General features: G+C 41.3%; 1 protein-coding gene across 1 annotated transcript in view; it reads right to left on the minus strand.

Moving 5' to 3' along the window:
* Positions 1–971: 971 nt before the first annotated feature.
* Positions 972–18,429, minus strand: part of HAVCR1 (hepatitis A virus cellular receptor 1) — a 29,156-nt gene continuing 11,698 nt past the window's right edge. The window contains exons 5-8 of the mRNA XM_002816124.5: positions 14,320–14,375; positions 9,168–9,282; positions 4,771–4,804; positions 972–1,731 (exon numbers count right to left, since the gene is read on the minus strand). Of these exons, the coding sequence (XP_002816170.3) occupies positions 1,623–1,731; positions 4,771–4,804; positions 9,168–9,282; positions 14,320–14,375 (314 nt within the window). The 3' untranslated portion in view covers positions 972–1,622. The remainder of the gene's footprint in view (positions 1,732–4,770; positions 4,805–9,167; positions 9,283–14,319; positions 14,376–18,429) is intronic.

Genomic DNA, 18,429 nt, shown 5'->3' on the forward strand with positions numbered 1-18,429 from the left:
CCACCACACCCGGCCGGCAAATATATACTTCTAAACAATTATACTGGTTTAGTATAATTGTTTTTTATATATTTTTATACTGACTAAAGATATCCTTACAATAAGCCTAATTGAATTGTAAAAAAAAAAAAAAAATACAGGAATTGATTAGATATGAGAAAGACACTTTGCCTTTCCAAAACAATTTTATTTTATTTTTTTTTCTTAAATTTTTTTCTTAATAGAGATGGGGTCTTGCCATGTTGCCCAGGCTGGTCTCAAACTTCTGGGCTCAAGCTATCTGTCCTGGCTTCACAAAGTGCTGGGATTACAGGCATGAGCCACAGCGCTAGACTCCAAAACAATTTTAAACATGAAAGTGGTTTGGAGACGATTTAGAATTTGGGTCAAAACTAGTGAGTTTCAAACACTTATATCTGCAATGTAACTTATAAGGCAGAAAAAGCAGTCTTTTCCCTACTCCCGCCTTCTTTTTTTTTTTTTTTTTTTGCTTTTATTGCTGACCTTCTTGGTTCTAAAAATTTGTTCAGAAAGCCTGATGGTTGTTTAAATGCTTAGCACCATGACACACATGTAATAAAAATTGCATAAATGGACTGGGCATGGTGGCTCATGCCTGTAATCCCAGCACTTTGGAAGGCCAAGGAAGCTGGATCCCCTGAGGTCAGGAGTTTGAGATCATTCTAGCCAACATGGTGAAAACCTGTCTCTACTAAAAAAATACAAAAAATTACCTGAGCATAGTGGCGGACACCTGTAATCCCAGCTACTCGTGAGGCTGAGGCAGGAGAATCACTTGAACCCGGGAGGTGGAGGTTACAGTGAGCCAAGATTTCACCATTGCACTCCAGCCTGGGCAACAAGAGCAAAGGTCCATCTCAAAAAAAAAAAAAAAAAAAAAAAATTGCATAAATATGTTGAATCACCTGGCAAATGATTTTCTTCCCCTGGTGTCTATGTGTTCCATACTATTGTAGCCTCTTTAACTGGTAAAATAGCTACCCCAATTCAGAGATCCAGTGCTTAATCCATCACATTTCCAGAGTTGTGAGAAAACAGCTAAACCTGTGAGTTAGACTCATTTTGTTTCTCCATGGAGGAAATAAAAACCCACGATTTGAAACCTTTGGAAAACATAGGAAGTGCAACATTTGGAAGTATAACATGGAAACAAGAGATAATCATACAGTGCTTCCAAATTAAGTCTCACATTGGATTTGCTGATTTTTAAGACAGATTCCCCCCTTCTGGACAGCTCTGATGGCCAAGATAGAAGTTCATTTGCTATGTTTCCAGGGACTATTCTCTTTGATGTATACAGGAGTTATGGGGTCTAAAGAGAACATACAATTCTAAAGTTTTCATGTTTGAGAGAAAACTGCAATGATCAGAAGGATTGAGCCAGTTTTAGCATAAAAAATTAGGACTACATTAATGATGAGGTTGACTATACACAGTTTGGAGTGAGAGAGTTACTCTACTCAGTATCACTGACATGTTGGAATGCCAGATGAAACTGAAACAGAAAAATTGTCTTAGGGTCTAAAAGACGTCTGATGTGCTGATGTCTGTTCAGTCTTCTGCAGTCATGGGCGTAAACTCTCAAAGAGCACCACTGGGTCTTAGTCTGTGGCATAAAGACTATTCTCAATGTAGATATTGTCTTCTGCTTGGACTTCCTTCTCAGCTGCATTTTGCAAAGCTTTAATTTGAAGGCTGCTAAACGAAACACTGTAGAAAGAGTTGTTGAAGAATAACATGAGTAAGAAAAAAAGCAGACCACTTCTCACATATGAGCCGCACTTTTGTTTATGATCAGGCAATATCAGGTATTCAAGACTCCAGGAGCCCCATTCACACAAAGTATAAAATAGTGCCTTCCAGAGTTGTAAAAAGTGTGGCTTTTGTTATTAAGTTGAAGAAAAGTCTGTTTAATAAGCATGTAGATAGACAATCTAAGAAGTGTTCAAAAACTCAGACTGGCCTCTTTGAAACTCGCATAATAGAATACAAAAATGGAAAATCTAAAAATACAGAGCTCTGACATCAAACTAAGTGGCTGAATCAAGATGCACATTTTCAAATGTGGCTAAGAATTGGATAACTGGTGCTTTTCCAGCTGTAGCTTGTGATCCTTTAGAGAGGGTTGTTAAATCTACTTAGAGATCTACATCCTATATTCAAGATAAAAACAGAATAGAGAAACATTGAGTATAGTTAAATAGTACCATTTCACAAGTGTACACTGGATCACAGTGTGAAAAATCTTCCTGTGCTGGATGCAGTAGCTCATGCCTCTAATCCCAGCACTTTGGGAGGCCATGGCAGGAGGATCCCTTGAGGCCAGCGTGAGCAACATAGCGAGGCCCCATCTCTACAGATTTTTTTTTTTAATTAGCCAGGTGTGGTGGCTTGTGCCTATAATCCTGGCTACTTGGGAGGCTGAGACAGGAGAATCACTTGAACCCAGGAGGTAGAGGTTGCAGTGAGCCGAGATCACACCACTGCACTCCAGCCTGGGCAACAGAGTGAGACTCTGTCTCAAAAAAAGAAATCAGTAGAAACAGTGGAAATACAAGTGAAGGAAGAAAGTGGACTTAATTTTAACTTATGTGTAGCATTTTGATGTAACTGGTTATTTTTATATAATATATTTGTATATAGTGACTATTTGTTACCAAAGCCTGCCCCCCAAATATGGAACTTGTCTTCATTCAGCTGCAGATGAAACACATGTCCACACATTTAAAGAACTGTGAAAAACAAAGCTCCACTATGGTCCCCAAACAGGTCAGTCATACATGTGTGAAGGCACTTAGTTTAAGTGTCAATGAGCTCAAATGACTCAGTGTGATATAACTGCCGAGAAGATAATGTCATGAAGAAGTGTTCATAATTTGTTAGTGTGGGTTTTTTATTTTTTTGGCTTTTTTTATACTTTACACATTTCTCTTCCATTCCAGAAATATTTATGAGCACAGATTCCTGAGATTGAGTCCTTTATATGCTATGTGATGTGACCTTAGATGTCACTCAACATTTCTGAAACTGTTTTCCAATCTGTAAAATGAGAATAGTGCCTCTCTCGCAGTTTATTGCTGTGAAGGGCTTGAATGCAATAACAAAAGTCGATGTGTATTGAGCACTTACAATATGCTGAGCACTGTTCAGACAGGTTCTGTGGATTGGCTCAGGTAATTAACTCAGACTCAGCAAAGTCTGTGTACAAGCACCAATGAAGGAGAACTAGACTTAATAGATGGCAGCCTAAGTAAGAGGGATGGATTCTGAATCAGAGAAAGTCGTTGCTTAAAACTCAGCCTGAACCAAATGAAGCAGGCTGGCTGGCTTTAGAACTAGGTAGTTGTCTCCTACCATTATGGGCAATGGGGCAGATGGCCTTGAGGCATAGATGCAGTAAAGGGGATTTAAATTGTACCTGGAGCCAGGTGTGGTCACTCATGCCTATAATCCCAGCACTTTGGGAGGCCAAGGTAGGCGGATCACCTGAGGTGAGGAGTTCAAGACCAGCCTAACATGGCAAAAACCCCATCTCTATTAAAAATACAAAAATTAGCCAGGCATGGTGGCAGGCACCTGTGATCCCAGCTACTCAGCAGGCTGAGGCTGGAGAATTGCTTGAATCCAGGAGGTGGAGGTTGCAGATCACACCATTGCATTCCAGCCTGGGTGTCTCAAAAAAACAAAACAAAACAAAAAGGCAACTAGGCAGCAGGGTAGACTGAAAGGTCTTTAAAGGCAAATTCAAGTGCCTGCAAGGCTAGACAGCTAATATAGATCAGTGGAGCAGGCTGGGTAGGGAGCAGCAGGGAATGATGGAAGCTATGGAAAACTGGAGGCACTTGCCCTACCTCAGTGCCTTTGCACTCCCTGCCCCTGCAGTCAGGAATTATCTTCCTCCAAATTAGCTGCTTTCTGGGCACTCACTCAAACAGACCCTTATCCTGTTCTATAGTCCCCATGGTGTTTATCTGTAAGCACGTAAAAGAACCATGCTTATTTGCTTACATGGTTTTTGTCTGTTTTAGTCATCTCTTTGGAATATAATAGCCAATAACACTCAGTAAGACAAAGCATCGAATATGGTGAAACCCTGTCTCTACTAAAAATACGAAAAAATGGCCAGGCGCGGTGGCTCATGTCTATAATCCCAGCACTTTGGGAGGCCGAGGCAGGCAGATCACTGGAGGTCAGGAGTTTGAAACCAGCCTAACCAACATGGAGAAACCCCATCTCTACTAAAAATACAAAATTAGCTGGGCGTGGTGGCACATGTCTGTAATCCCAGCTACTGGGGAGGCTGAGGCAGGAGAATCGCTTGAACCCGGGAGGTGGAGGTTGTGGTGAGCCGAGATGGTGCCATTGCACTCCAGCCTGGGCAACAAGAGTGAAACTCAGTCTCAAAAAAAAAAAAAAAAAAAAAAAAGACAAAGTATTAAACGAAATAAAAGAACAAACTAAAGCAACTCATTCGATGTTTAGTTCCATCAAGCAAATCTTGCAATTTAGTTATCTTGCCCTATGGGGTTTGCTTAGGATTGAGGCGCTCCCTCTGTACCAGCTCTGCCACAACTCCAGGGAAATACACAAAGCTACAAATATCACTGGAAGGTGTAAATAATAGAATTGCTCATTAAAGTGGACTGTCAGGATCTAAGGTATATGATGGAGAGTTTAGGAGAGAGACAGAAATCTATTTTACCAGTGTAGGAACCTCAAAAGTATTGATAGAAATATTTTAGAGCTTACCTTAGTTGTTGAACCTCCTTTTTGAAGAAATACTCTAAATTGAAGGGGTGGGGAGAGGGGAGTTGAAGAGAAAATTAAACATCTCAGCAAGAGTTTATAATCTTTTTTTCAATCAAGTGTATTGTTTCTGTTATTACTTGGATTTTTCCCTGGTACCTTGAGGTGTCTCCTTCCCATGTCCCTTTTGATTCTGCAGGACCCAAACAAGCCGTTTACTGTCCAGTATCTCAATTTCATTAATGGTTTGGTGTATTCATCCACATATCCTCCCTAACTTTAATGCAATTCTTAAATTATCTGTCATTTTTTTAAAAAAAATGAGTAAGTCCAAGATCCTTCTGATAGGCTGCTGAACAACAGGCATCAACCAAGATTTGTTTTAGATGAACTGGGTCATAAAGCCATATACTTTAAGAGTCACCTCTATCAAAAGATACCTTTGCAAGAGTTTGTACTACCAGTCATCTCTCTCCTAAAGAAGGAAATAATGAGTTATTTTTGCTTAAGGAGGAAAGTATATTTTGAGGTTGTTAGGGCTCAGAATACAATACCCTCAAATAGGCTTCCTTGGAATTCAAAGTGAGAGCACCTGGGGAGGAGCATATTTAGGGAATGGCTTTCTCTGAAGCTCCCTTATCTAGCTAAAGGCCAGATCCTCCAGAAGATATTCTGTTGTTGTGAATCCTTTCCCCAGATATCTCGATATCTCATCAATGGCAGGGAAGGGGCGGGTGGGGGTGGTGGGGGAACTGATGCACATCACAGGAAGGAAACTAGAGCTGACAACACATCCAGAGTCCAGAGGAATTTGTCCTGCCCTATAGTCTGTTCTTTGGGCCCATTCATCTCCCCTAAAAATCATTTACTCTTCCTCTAAAATTGCCTACATCCATCACTTTTCTCTCCCCTAAGAAAAGGGTATTTAAGGCCAGGTACAGTGGCTCATGCCTGTAATCCCAGCACTTTGGGAGGCAGAGGCAGGCAGTCAGGAGTTCAAGACCAGCCTGCCCAACATGGTGAAAACTCCATCTCTACTAAAAACACAAAAATTATCCGGGTGTGGTGGCATGAGCCTGTAATCCCAGCTACTCAGGAGGTTGAGGCAGGAGAATTGCTTGAATCTGGGAGGCGGAGGTTGCAGTGAGCTTTAAGGGGGCCAGCCCCTCCACACCTGTGGGTATTTCTCATCAGGTGGGACAAGAGACTGAGAAAAGAAATAAGACACAGAGACAAAGTATAGAGAAAGAGCAGTGGGCCCAGGGCACCAGCGCTCAGCATATGGAGGACCCACGCCGGCACTTGTCTCTGAGTTCCCTCAGTAGTTATTGATCCCTATCTCTACTGTCTCAGTGATGGGGATGTGGCAGGACTTAGGGTAATGGAGAGGAGAGGGTCAGCAGGAAAACATGTGAGCAAAGGTCTCTGTGTCACAAATAAGTTTAAGGAAAAGTGCTGTGCCTTGATGTGCAGGTAGGCCAGATTCATGTTTGACTTTACACAAGCATCTCAGTGCAGTAAAGAGCAGTATTGCTGCCAGCATGTCCCACCTCCAGGCATAAGGCAGTTTTCTTCTATCTCAGTAAATAGAATGTATGATTGGGTTTTACACCGAGACATTCCATTCCCAGGGACAAGCAGGAGACAGATGCCTTCCTCTTATCTCAACTGCAAAGAGGCCTTCCTCTTTCACTAATCCTCCTCAGCACAGATCCTTTACCGGTGGTGGGCTGGGGGATGGTCAGGTCTTTCCCTTCCCACGAGGCCATATCTCGGGCTGTCTCAGTGGGGAGAAACCTTGGACAATACCCAGGCTTTCTTGGGCAGAGGTCCCTGTGGCCTTCCGCAGTGCATTGTGTCCCTGGGTACTCAAGACTGGAGAATGGCGATGACTTTTACCAAGCATACTGCCTGCAAACACATTTTTAACAAAGCACCTCCTGCACAGTCCTAATCCATTAAACCTTGAGTCAACACAGCACATGTTTCTGCGAGCACAGGGTTGGGGTTAGGGTTACAGATTAACAGCATCTCAAGGCAGAAGAATTTTTGTTAGTACAGAACAAACTGGAGTTCCTTATGTCTTCTTCTTTCTACATAGACACAGTAACAGTCTGATCTCTCTTTCTGTTCCCCACAGAGCTGAGATCACACCACTGCATTCCAGTCTGGGTGACAGAGCAAGAGACTCTGTCTCCAAAAAAAAGAAAGAAAAGGGTATTTAAGCTCCAGTCATCTGGCCCTTTCTTCCATCTCATATTTTGTGTGGCTTCTGTACACATAATAAATATGTATTCCTTTTCTCCTGTTAATCTCCTAATAATCTATTTTTTTTGGCGTACTCAAGTATCGAAATTTCAGAGGGAAAGTTTGAACTTCCCTGCAAGGTATTTTACCCAATTTCTAAATAACTTTGACTAACCAAGCTCCAAAATAATTATATAAAAACTTCCTTAAATTTGCCAAACATACTCTTAATTTTCTGATTCTCCTCTGCCCAAACCCATGAACTAAATCAGTCATGGCTTCAAACACCGCATCTTGCAAAATAGCTAACTAGGGTTCTTTTATGGGAGGCAGGTTATACTGAGACAAACACACACACACACACAATTAGCAGAAAGGAGACATGAAGCCCGGGGTGATTGCTTTTTGAAGACTTTTGTTTTACTTTTTTAGTCTGTGTCTTGCTATCAGTTTCCCCTCCCAGTGTCTCATGTGCCTCTTCTGCTAAATGAGTGTTGCAAAATTTTAACAATATCACCCCCACAGGGAAAAAAATTAGATCTTGTAGGGCGGAGAGAATAAATCTTATATATCACAATGGTGTGTTGACTTCCAGATCGCAACACTACCCAACAAACTCCTATTTCTTGATACAGTTGGCCCTCGATATCCACAGGTTTGGCATCCTCAGTTTCAACCACTCACAAATTGAAAATTAAAAAAACAATAAAAATAATACACAACAATAATACAGATAAAAACAATACAATATAACAACTATTTACATGGCATTTACATTGTATATTAGGTGTTCTAAGTAATCTAGGGAAGATTTAAAGTATACTGGAGGAAGTAAGTAGGCTATGTGCAAATACTACACCATTTTATGAGGGACTTGAGCATCTGCAGATTTTGGAATCAAGGAGCTCTGGAACCAATCCCCCAAGGGTACTGAGGAACATCTGTATTTAATTTTTCTTGGCCTGGCATTGTGGCTCATGCCTGTAATCCTAGCACTTTCAGAGGCCGAGGCAGGTGGATCACCTGAGGTTAGGAGTTTGCGACCAGCCTAGCCAATGTGGCAAAACCCCATCTCTACTAAAAATACAAAATTTCGGCCGGGCGCGGTGGCTCATGCCTGTAATCCCGGCACTTTGGGAGGCCGAGGCGGGCAGATCACAAGGTCAGGAGATCGAGACCATCCTGACTAACATGGTGAAACCCCATCTCTACTAAAAACTACAAAAAATTAGCCGGGCATGGTGGCGGGCGCCTGTAGTCCCAGCTACTCTGGAGGCTGAGGCAGGAGAATGGCTTGAACTCAGGAGGTGGAGGTTGCAGGGAGCCAAGATCATGCCATTGCACTCCAGCCTGTGAGACAAGAGAGAAACTCCGTCTCAAAAAACTTCTTATAAAATTAAATTTTTTCCATAGGGGAATAATAATTGAAAAATAACAAGTTTAAAAAATAGTGATTTTAAGTGAAAACTCCACTAGAATGTAACTTCCACGAGATTTATAGAGATTTATGGCAAAAGGATCTTTCTAACTACAATTACAGTTTAAGATTGCTGTGCACTTGTCATGTGCCAGGAACCATTCTCAGTGCTTTTTCTTTTTGTTCTTTTCCTTTTATTTTAGAGACAATGTCTCACTATGTTGCCCAGGCTGGTTTTGAACTCCTGGGCTCAAGCAATCCTCCTGCCTCAGCCTCCCAAAGTGCTGGGATTACAGACATGAGCCACTGCTCCTGGCTGGTACTTTTTTTAATGGTTTTTTTTTTGTTTGTTTGTTTTGTTTTTCATTTGTTTGTTTGTTTGTTTTTTTTTAAGAGATGGGGTCCCACCATGTTGTTCAGGCTAGTCTTGAACTCCTGGGCTCAAACAATCCTCCTGCCTCACTCAGCCTCCCAAGTAGCTAGGATTACAGGCATAAGACCCCACACCCAGCTCCCATTCTTAGTGCTTTGTAGGTACCAATGCATTTAAACTTCATTTCCCTTCCCCCTTGAGGTAGATGGTATTATCATGTGCCTTTTACAAATGAGGATTTGGGGAGACAAAGGGAAGTCCTGTGAAATCAAAATCTTGTGACTTATGAAACTAGTGAACCCAGGCAATTTGGCTGTACATCCCTTGTTCTAGTCCCTTAGGAACAATCTTGAAATGACTTACTTTTGGCAATGATGACACCCAAAAGAACAAGAAGCACCAAGACAGAAATACAGACTCCAGCATAGATTCCTTTAGTGGTGTTGGCCGTCTGTAGATTATGTGCTGGGGACAGTTGCTGAGGAAACAACAACAGATCAAAAAAGCATCTCGTTAGCAAGTTATGAAGAGAAAATATTTCCCAGAATCACTTACCCAGCCACATTTACCTGTATTGGTGCTTAGGGACTTCTGGAACATAAGGGTAAGACCAAATGATCTGAGTTTATAACAATATGGTGAAAATCTAGGACAACTTGAAATGCAAAACATATTTTACAATGAAGGAAGTGTTTTCTAGCTTGCTTGAGGTTGTATTTACATAGGTGTACACATTTGTCAAAACTAAAACTGTATGCTTAAAATGGGTTTGTATGTAAATCTTTTAATTTACTGTTTTAAAAGTCAATAGGCTATTTCCACAAATACATCCTCTTGTGATATTAAAAGAGAAAAAATGTCGGGCATGGTGGCTCACGTCTCTAATCCCAGCACTTTGAGAGCCCAGGCATCCTGAAGCCTGGTGTTCGAGACCAGCCTGGGCAACATGGTGAAACCCCATCTCTACTAAAAATACCAAAATTAGCTGGGTGTGGTGGTGCATGCCTGTAATCCCAGCTACTTGGGAGGCTGAGGCAGGAAAAATTGCTTGAACCTGGGAGGCAGAGGTTGCAGTGAGCCAAGATTTCACCACTGCACTCCAGCCTGGGCAACAGAGTGAGACTCCATCTCAAAAAGAAAAAAAAAAAAGAAAAAAAATTGTTTATATAAATTGATTTGATGTGATGTTATCTTAATGTGCTCAGTTATTGAATTTTGTCCTTGATTACAGTCCTTACTTGTCTTTTTACCTGTAATTGAAGATTCTGTCTCTATCTAAATAAATAGATTTGAGAGTAGCTGCATACAGACATGGCCATGATTAATTGAATGCTATGCAATCATGAAGAAATGTAAAATTGTTTAAGTCTTCTGGTGCCTATCACAAGAGATCATCACCTCCTGGAATAGGCCTGAAATGTGCCTGGCTTCATGCTGGTCCCCCTTTCATGGCATAGTTCTAATCCTAAAGAGAGCCCGCCGGGTAGGTATTTTAATAGAAGGAACGGGGAGAATCTGAGTGAAGGACAAGTCTTCTCATTTGTAAAATCTTAATCCCTGGAGTCAGAATCCCAGGTCTTCTACTTAGTCACTATGTGACCATGGACAAGCTGTTTAGCCTCTCTGAATCTATTTCTATGTCTAGCAACAGTAGATTCAATAGGGTTCTTTGCAAGGGTACTTTTAGGTCCTTTCTGATAAACACTATGAATATAGTGGAGTAACAGCATTTGAGCCATGCTTGCTTAGAAGCGGCATAGCCAGTGTCTGGGAGTGCAAAACTATATTGTTATTACTTTACCTATGGGGTGGGAGGGAAGTGTAATGTGGGTAGATGGAGAATGGGGTTTCAGGAGGCAGGCTTTGCTTTCATTTTTTAATTACAACACACAAATACTGCATGCTCATTTTAGAATGCGCAGCTAAGCATAAAAAAGGAAAACTAAAAAAATCCATAACCAGGTCAGGGACAGTGGCTCACACCCATAATCCTAGCACTTTGGGAGGCTAAGGCAGGAGGATAGCCTGAGCCCAGGAGTTTGAGACCAGTTTGGTGAGACCCTGTCTCCAGAAAAAAATAAAATTGGCCAGGCATGGTGATGCGTGCCTGCAGTCCCAGCTACTTGGGAGGCTTGGGGTGGGAGGATCACTTGAGCCTGGGAGGATGAGTCTGCAGTGAGCTGTGATCGTGCCACTGCACTCCAGCCTGAGCAATGGAGTGAGACTCTGTCTCAAATAAATAAATAAACCGTAACTTTAACATCCAGAAATGAGCACTTTTGCCATTTTGCTTTATATACTTTTCTAGAATTTTATCCTTCTAGGATTTTTTCTTAACAGAAATAATTACTATATTCTATATGAACTATAGTACATCCTAATTGTATACTATTTAATTGTATACTATTTTACAAGTTGCTTCTTTCACTTAATAATTGTGTTATAACCAACATATTATAACATGCTATAACCTATGTCAGTAAATGCACTGCAATGACTACATTCTTATGCTCTGTTGCCCAGGCTGGAGTACAGTGGTGCAATCTCGGCTCACTGCAATCTCCATCTCCTGGGTTGAAGCGATTCTCCTGCCTCAGCCTCCCAGGTAGCTGGGATTACAGGCACCCGCCACCACACCCAGCTAATTTTTTTTCTATTTTTAGTAGAGACGAGGTTTCATCCTATTTGTCAGGCTGGTCTCGAACTCCTGACCTCAGGTGATCCACCTTCCTCATCCTCCCAAAGTGCTGGAATTACAGGCGTGAGCCACCGTGCCCTGCCAATGACGACATTCTTTATGGCAATACGTGCACATGCTTAACTAAGTAATCCCTTACTATTAAACATTTAGGTTGCTTATAATATTTTCATGATTATAAGTATTAACAATGAACATCCTCCTCATACATTTTTATTTATTAGTTCAATTTTTTCCTTAAGATAGAGCCCAGGAAGGTGACCTACTGGGTCAAAATGTATTCTGCATGTTTTCAAGATACCTGGGAGAAGAAATCTTGACATCTTCAGTCAAGGCACAGAAAGCCCAAGTTTCTGCTACTGCCAACCTTGAACCTGCCTCTAAATTGTTTTCTCTTACTTCTAAACATACCTATTCTGTAGGTAACTGAGACCAAGAATAACCTCACCGGCCGGGCGCGGTGGCTCACTTCTGTAATCCCAGCACTTTTGATGGCCAAGGCGGGTGGATCACCTGAGGTCGGGAGATCGAGACCAGCCTGACCAACATGGAAAAACCCTGTCTCTACTAAAAATACAAAATTAGCCAGGCATGGTGGCAGGTGCCTGTAATCCCAGCTACTCGCAAGGCTGAGGCAGGAGAATTGCTTGAACCTGGGAGGCGGAGATTGCAGTGAGCCAAGATCGTGCCATTGCCCTCCAGCCTGGGCAACAAGAGTGAAACTCTGTCTCAAAAAAAAAAAAAGAAAAGAAATGAAAATGAACAACCTCACTATTCTGAGGGTTTTTTTTTTTAATCCAGCACAAGTCTAGCCATATGTCAACACATTAAACATATACATGGTGGTAGTTCTGATATTTAGCCAGTATGTCAGATCAATCAGTGCATGTCATACAAGTTGCTAAATTTTTAAATGTTACGCCTATGTAATGGCATTCACAATGTCACTAAGGTATACAGCATAAGGCCATTTAGCTCTACACTAAATAGCCCCACTTTGATCATTTTGTATTTTTTATGCAATGGCCATGTTGTCATTTCTTACAACTGGCTATCAGAAAGATTATTCTCGGGCCAGCTGCAGTGGCTCATGCCTGTAATCCCAGCACTTTGGGAGGCCAAGACAGGCAGATCACTTGAGGTCAGGAGTTCCAGACCAGCATGGCCAACGTGCTGAAATTCCATATCTACTAAAAATACAAAAATTAGCCAGGTGTGGTGGTGGGTGCCTATAATCCCAGCTACTTGGAAGGCTGAGGCACAAGAATCACTTGAACCCGGAAGGTGGAGGTTGCAGTAAGCTGAGATTGTGAAACTGCACTCCAGCCTGGGCAATGAAAGTGAAACTCTGTCTCAAATAAATAAATAAATAAATAATAAAAAAATAAAAAAATAAAAACCTCAGAAGGATGATTCTCATAACCTCAGACTTTTTTTGTTTGTTACTTCAAAAAGTTACTTGCACATACTAAAAGGCAGATTGTTTCTTACAGAAGCCAAAAGAAAAGATCTTATTAATAAATCTAACTTACAGGGAGGTAGAAGACTTTGATGAGCATCATAAGACTAGGTCCCTTAAATTTTTCCCAAGTTCACTGAGAAAAAAAGTATGGGAACATTTTACAGAATCAAAGTTATTATCTAGAACTTTGTTATCTTAAAAAGTCATCCTGGGCCGGGTACGGTGGTTCACGCCTGTAATCCCAGCACTTTGGGAGGCTGAGGCGGGAGGATCACTTGAGATCAGAAGTTCAAGACCAGCCTGGTCAAAATGACGAAACCTCATTTCTACTAAAAACACAAAAATTAGCCAGATATGGTTGTGTGCACCTGTAATCCTAGCTACTTGGAAGGCTGAGGCAGGAGAATCACTTGAACCCAAGAAGAGGAGGTTGCAGTGAGCTGGGATCCCACCAGTGTACTCCAGCCTGGGTGACAGAGCAAGACTCTGTCTCAAAAAAAAAAAAAGAAAGAAAGAAAAAAAGTCATCCCATGGGGAGGTTTATGTACAGAAAAAAATCAATAGAAGTTTTAAAATTTCTACATGAAATGGTCATTAGGTAGGGGAAATATATTAGGGAAATAAACATATTACGTTAGTTTCATTTACATTTTACTTTTGTTTGGGGTGGCCTCTACTCCACCCCATTAAAGCATGCTGTTTCCCTGTTGATAATTGAATTCCTCCTTGGTGTGTTATCTTAACTTGTTCTCCTTAAATTAGCTCATTTGGGCCAGGCGCAGCGGCTCACACCTGTAATCCCAGCACTTTGGGAGGCCAAGGTGGGTAGATTGCCTGAGGTCAGGAGTTTGAGACCAGCCTGGCCAACATGGTGAAACCCCATCTCTACTAAAAATACAAAAATTAGCCAGGCATGGTGGCGCACGCCTGTAGTCCCAACTACTCGGGAGGCCGAGGCAGGAAAATTGCTTGAACCCAGGAGGCGGAGGTTGCAGTGAGCTGAGATCACATCACTGCACTCCAGCCTAGGAGAGAGAGTGATGCTCTGTCTCAAAAAATTAGCTCATTCTTTCTTCCCCTATTTTCTCCCAGCAGAAAGTCTGTGTACTATGTATCTAAGTATGCTATTCACTAACATATTCTCTTTGGGCATCCCTAACAAACTGGATCACCTAAATGAACTTTTCAAATTAAAGCATCCTATTTAACAGTCAAATTGTTTTCTTCATCTTTTTTTTTAAGAAGAAAAAAAAAATCTGTGGGCTAGTCTTACAGACATAGTCTTTAAATGTAACTTCCTTCCAGGGAGATATACAAGTGAATCTGGCTAATCAAATAGGGGGGAATATGCTTACAGTTTGATTGTTATTCCAAAGGCCATCTGAAGACTCTGTCACGGTGTCATTCCCATCTACTCAACAAGAAGGAAATTTAATTAGAATTACAAAAAATATTGAATTTTCACTGCAGACACGAAATATATTCACATTACCTTCTGGTGATGAAAAGTTGAATGATAATATGATCAAATGCTGCAGGCACTGCAAGAGTCATACCAAGTTATTAATGTTGTATTAATTTCTCCTGTAAAGTTGTATTTCTTAACCTTTCTGTCACAGGCTCTTTGAAAATTGACTCTTTTTTTTTTCTTTATTAAAAAAATTATGCATGTGCACACACATGAATTTTATCTACTATTTTAGGGTCATCACAGAAGCCCATTCATGGAACCAGGTTAAGAATGCCATTTAAAGGCAATCAATACTTTTATGCTATTGAAACAGCTATAAATGAATGCCCAGAGGCATGTACATCCACAAACCAGAACCACCCTCTTCAGAATGGACATCATATTGGTTTTATATTCAGAAGGAGTAAAATATGCTGTAATATCAAAAACAGGTGGCATATAACTCCTGTGTTGTTGCCAATGTGCTTACACTTTGATCTAGAAGTGCTTTAGAAAATATAGCAGCCACCAGATCAATGCATATCATGCCATATAAGGATTAAAATTTTATGTAATATATAAGATACATTTCTCTTACAGTTGAACATTTAAAAATTTCAACATGTTTTAAAATATCTGCTTTGTAATAGACAGTATATTCTCAGCCAGGCATGGGTGGCTCATGCCTATAAACCCAAGCACTTTGGGAGTCCAAGGCAGGCGGATCACTTGAGGTCAGGAGTTCAAGACCAGCCTGGCCAACATGGTGAAACCCCGTCTCTAACAAAAAAATACAAAAAATTAGCCGGGCATGGTGGCACATGCCTGTAGACTTAGCTACTCAGATGGCTGAGGTAGGAGAATCCCTGAACCTTGGGGCAGAGGTTTCAGTGAGCTGAGATGGCACCACTGCACTCCAGGCTGGGCAACAAAGTGAGACCCTGTCCCAAAAAAAGAGTATATTCTGTTGGCCTTCCTAGACAACTATAGGTCAAATACAGAACTGTCTTCTTACTGAGCATCTACCATGCAGTGAACACTTTACATTCTAACAACCAGTTTGTTCCTTAATCCCATTTTTATGGATAAAGAAATACACAGGAAATGGTTAAATGATGATTTCTAATTAAGTGACAAGAGCCTCTGCTGATAACCTACACAACACATTGCGCTTCTATCAAATGGAAATACTTAGGTCTATGAAATTGTGTAACTGGTGACTATGCTATAGGGCTCAACATGAATAAACTTGGACTAATATCTCCCCAACATTTACATTACTGTGTTTACATTTTACTGCTTCTGAGGCTTCCTAGAAAGCCAAAGGCAAGGCCAGGTGCAGTGGCTCATGCCTGTAATCCCAGCACTTAGGGAGGCTGAGGCAGGCAGATCCCTCGAAGTCAGGAGTTCAAGACCAGCCTGGCCAACAAGGTGAAATCCCATCTCTACTAAAAATATAAAAAATTAGCCAGCGTGAAGCTGCACATCTGTAATTCCAGCTACTTGGGAGGCTGAGACACAAGAATTGCTTGAACTCGGGGTGGAGATTACAGTGAGCCAAGATTGCGCCACTGCACTCCAGCCTGGGCAACAGAGTGAAACTGAGAAAGAAGGAAGGAAGGGGAGGGAAGGGAAGGGAGAAAGAAAGGAAGAAAGAAGGAAGGAAGGAAGGAAGGAAGGAAGGGAAAGAAAGAAAGAAAGAAAGAAAGAAAGAAAGAAAGAAAGAAAGAAAGAAAGAAAGAAAGAAAGAAAGAAAGAGAAAGAGGAGGAAGGAAGCAAGGAAGGAAATAAAGGAAAGAAGAAGGGAGGGAGGAAGGAAGGAGAGAGAAAGAAAGAAAGAAAGAAAGAAAGAAAGAGGGGAGGGAGGGAGGGAGGGAGGAAGGAAGGAAGGAAAAAAGAAAGCCAAAAGCAATATGTAGGTTTACGCAATATATAGAATCTCAGCCCTGTTTGTGACAGGTATTATGACCTTAAGTAACAGTTTCAGGAAGAGGATGGGGTGATGCAGAAGAACAGCATGGACTGGAGTCAGATAAAATTTGAGTTCAATGCTGACAATGTCTGTTAGCAATGTAACTTTGATACTCAAGGTCCTTTTCATACACACAGTTATGTATGTATGTATAGGTATATAAAGGGGTGTGTGTGTGTGTGTGTGTGTGTGTATACAGTAGTGCCCCCTTATCCACAGGGGATATGTTCCAAGACCCTCAAGCAGACGCATGAAACCAAGGATAGTACCAAACCCTATAGAGACCATGTTTTCCCTATATATACACACCTATGATAAAGTTCAATTTACAAATTAGGAACAGAAAGATATTAACAGCAATAAATAATATAATAGAACAATTATAGAAATAAACTGTAATAAAAGCTATGGGAATTTAGTCTCTCTCAAAATATCTTAGTATTTGAGGAACATAGTTGACTGCTACAGAAAAGCAAAACTGCAGATAAGGGGAAAACTACTATATATATATTTCTAGCTACAGTACACATGAACTACAACCTATTAATAGTACACAGCCCATCAAGTTGTTACAATTAAATTAGATGATGCATGTAAAGTGGTTGGCACTAAGCTATTATTATCATATAATGGGAAGAGGAGTGGGGAGGAGAGAGGGATAGATACTATGCAATGCACTTTCCAAATATGTACTCTAATCATCCAAAGAGGAATGTTCAACAATTTTCCTGTGGGCACAGAACTAGTAACTCATAGCTGAAATGGGAGTTGTGTGTCTCCAAAGCAGATTTATATGGCCTCCTCAATCTGGCAATAGCATTAAATATGGCCTGCCTTGAAAGAATTCAACAAGATAATATATCCATTTCCTGGCACATACATCTGTCAAAGGTGGGTAGTGGGCCATATGACAGCTCCAATCCTTTCCAGATCTAATATTCCTTGCTTCCATGAGGCTTTAGGCAACTGAGGGCCAACACAGGCGCAGTAAGAACTTGGCCCAAGAGCCTTGGATCCATGGCCAAAATGGCAGCAGCCACACAAATCCTGGGGATACAGCTGCTCCACTGTCTGTTCCACCCTGGAAAACTCTACCTTGACCAGGTTTCACTGACATAGTATTTCAGAGAATGATTCCCCACTCCTACTTTCTTCCTCCTTACACTCTCAAAGAGTGGGGTGCAGCTGCTCCTACCACTGTTACCTTGTGTTTTTATCTATTTTCATTTTGCTTTTGTGCCTGGAAACAGTTTGCGCTAAGGATTACACTTTCAAAACGAAATGTCACCATTATCTAATCCCAGTTGAATGAGTCCCTCTATGAATCACACTGCAGGTCCATTTTAAATTAACCAGCTACCAGGAATGATTGGCGAAAAAGGTAGGCCATGCAGGCTGGGGAGCAGCTGCCTACAGATTGGCAACTGCTGAGTACAATGAGTCATACACACAAGAAGGCCTGCAAGGTGTGACCTTGCTTGGATGCCACACAAGGACACAGAGCCAGCTCAACATCACAGAGGAGCTCAGCACAGGGCACTCCCAGAGCTTACCACTAAGGGAAACAAGGAGAGTTAGCTGGGAAAGATGACAGGTTTCAGCATCACCTTTCTCCATCACAAGGAAAGACAGGTCAATTCTACACTTCCAAGGAGCAGAGACTCTAAGAGGCCTGTTCAGACTTGAAAGAATAGTAAGGATTGTTTGGAGCAGAGTAGCAGGATCTCAGAGGGGCATGCCTCTTTGATGTTGGTGTGGGTGTCTTAGTCTGTTCAGGCTGCTATGATAAGATAGCTTAGATTGGGTAATTTAAACAGAAATTTATTGCTCACAGTTCTGGAGGCTGGGTAGTCCAAGATCAAGGCACAGGCTGATTACTCAATCTAGTGAGGGTCCTCTTCCCTATAGATGGTGTCTTCTATTTGTTCTCATACGGGGGAAGGGGCAAACAAGTTCCCTTGGGCCTCTTTTTGTTTAATTAATTTATTGTTTCTCTCCCATCCAGAAAATGTACCTTGGACCTTTTATAAGAGCATTGATTCC

Source organism: Pongo abelii, chromosome 4, assembly GCF_028885655.2.
Source record: "Pongo abelii isolate AG06213 chromosome 4, NHGRI_mPonAbe1-v2.0_pri, whole genome shotgun sequence".
In the NCBI taxonomy this organism is placed as follows: Eukaryota; Metazoa; Chordata; class Mammalia; order Primates; family Hominidae; genus Pongo; species Pongo abelii.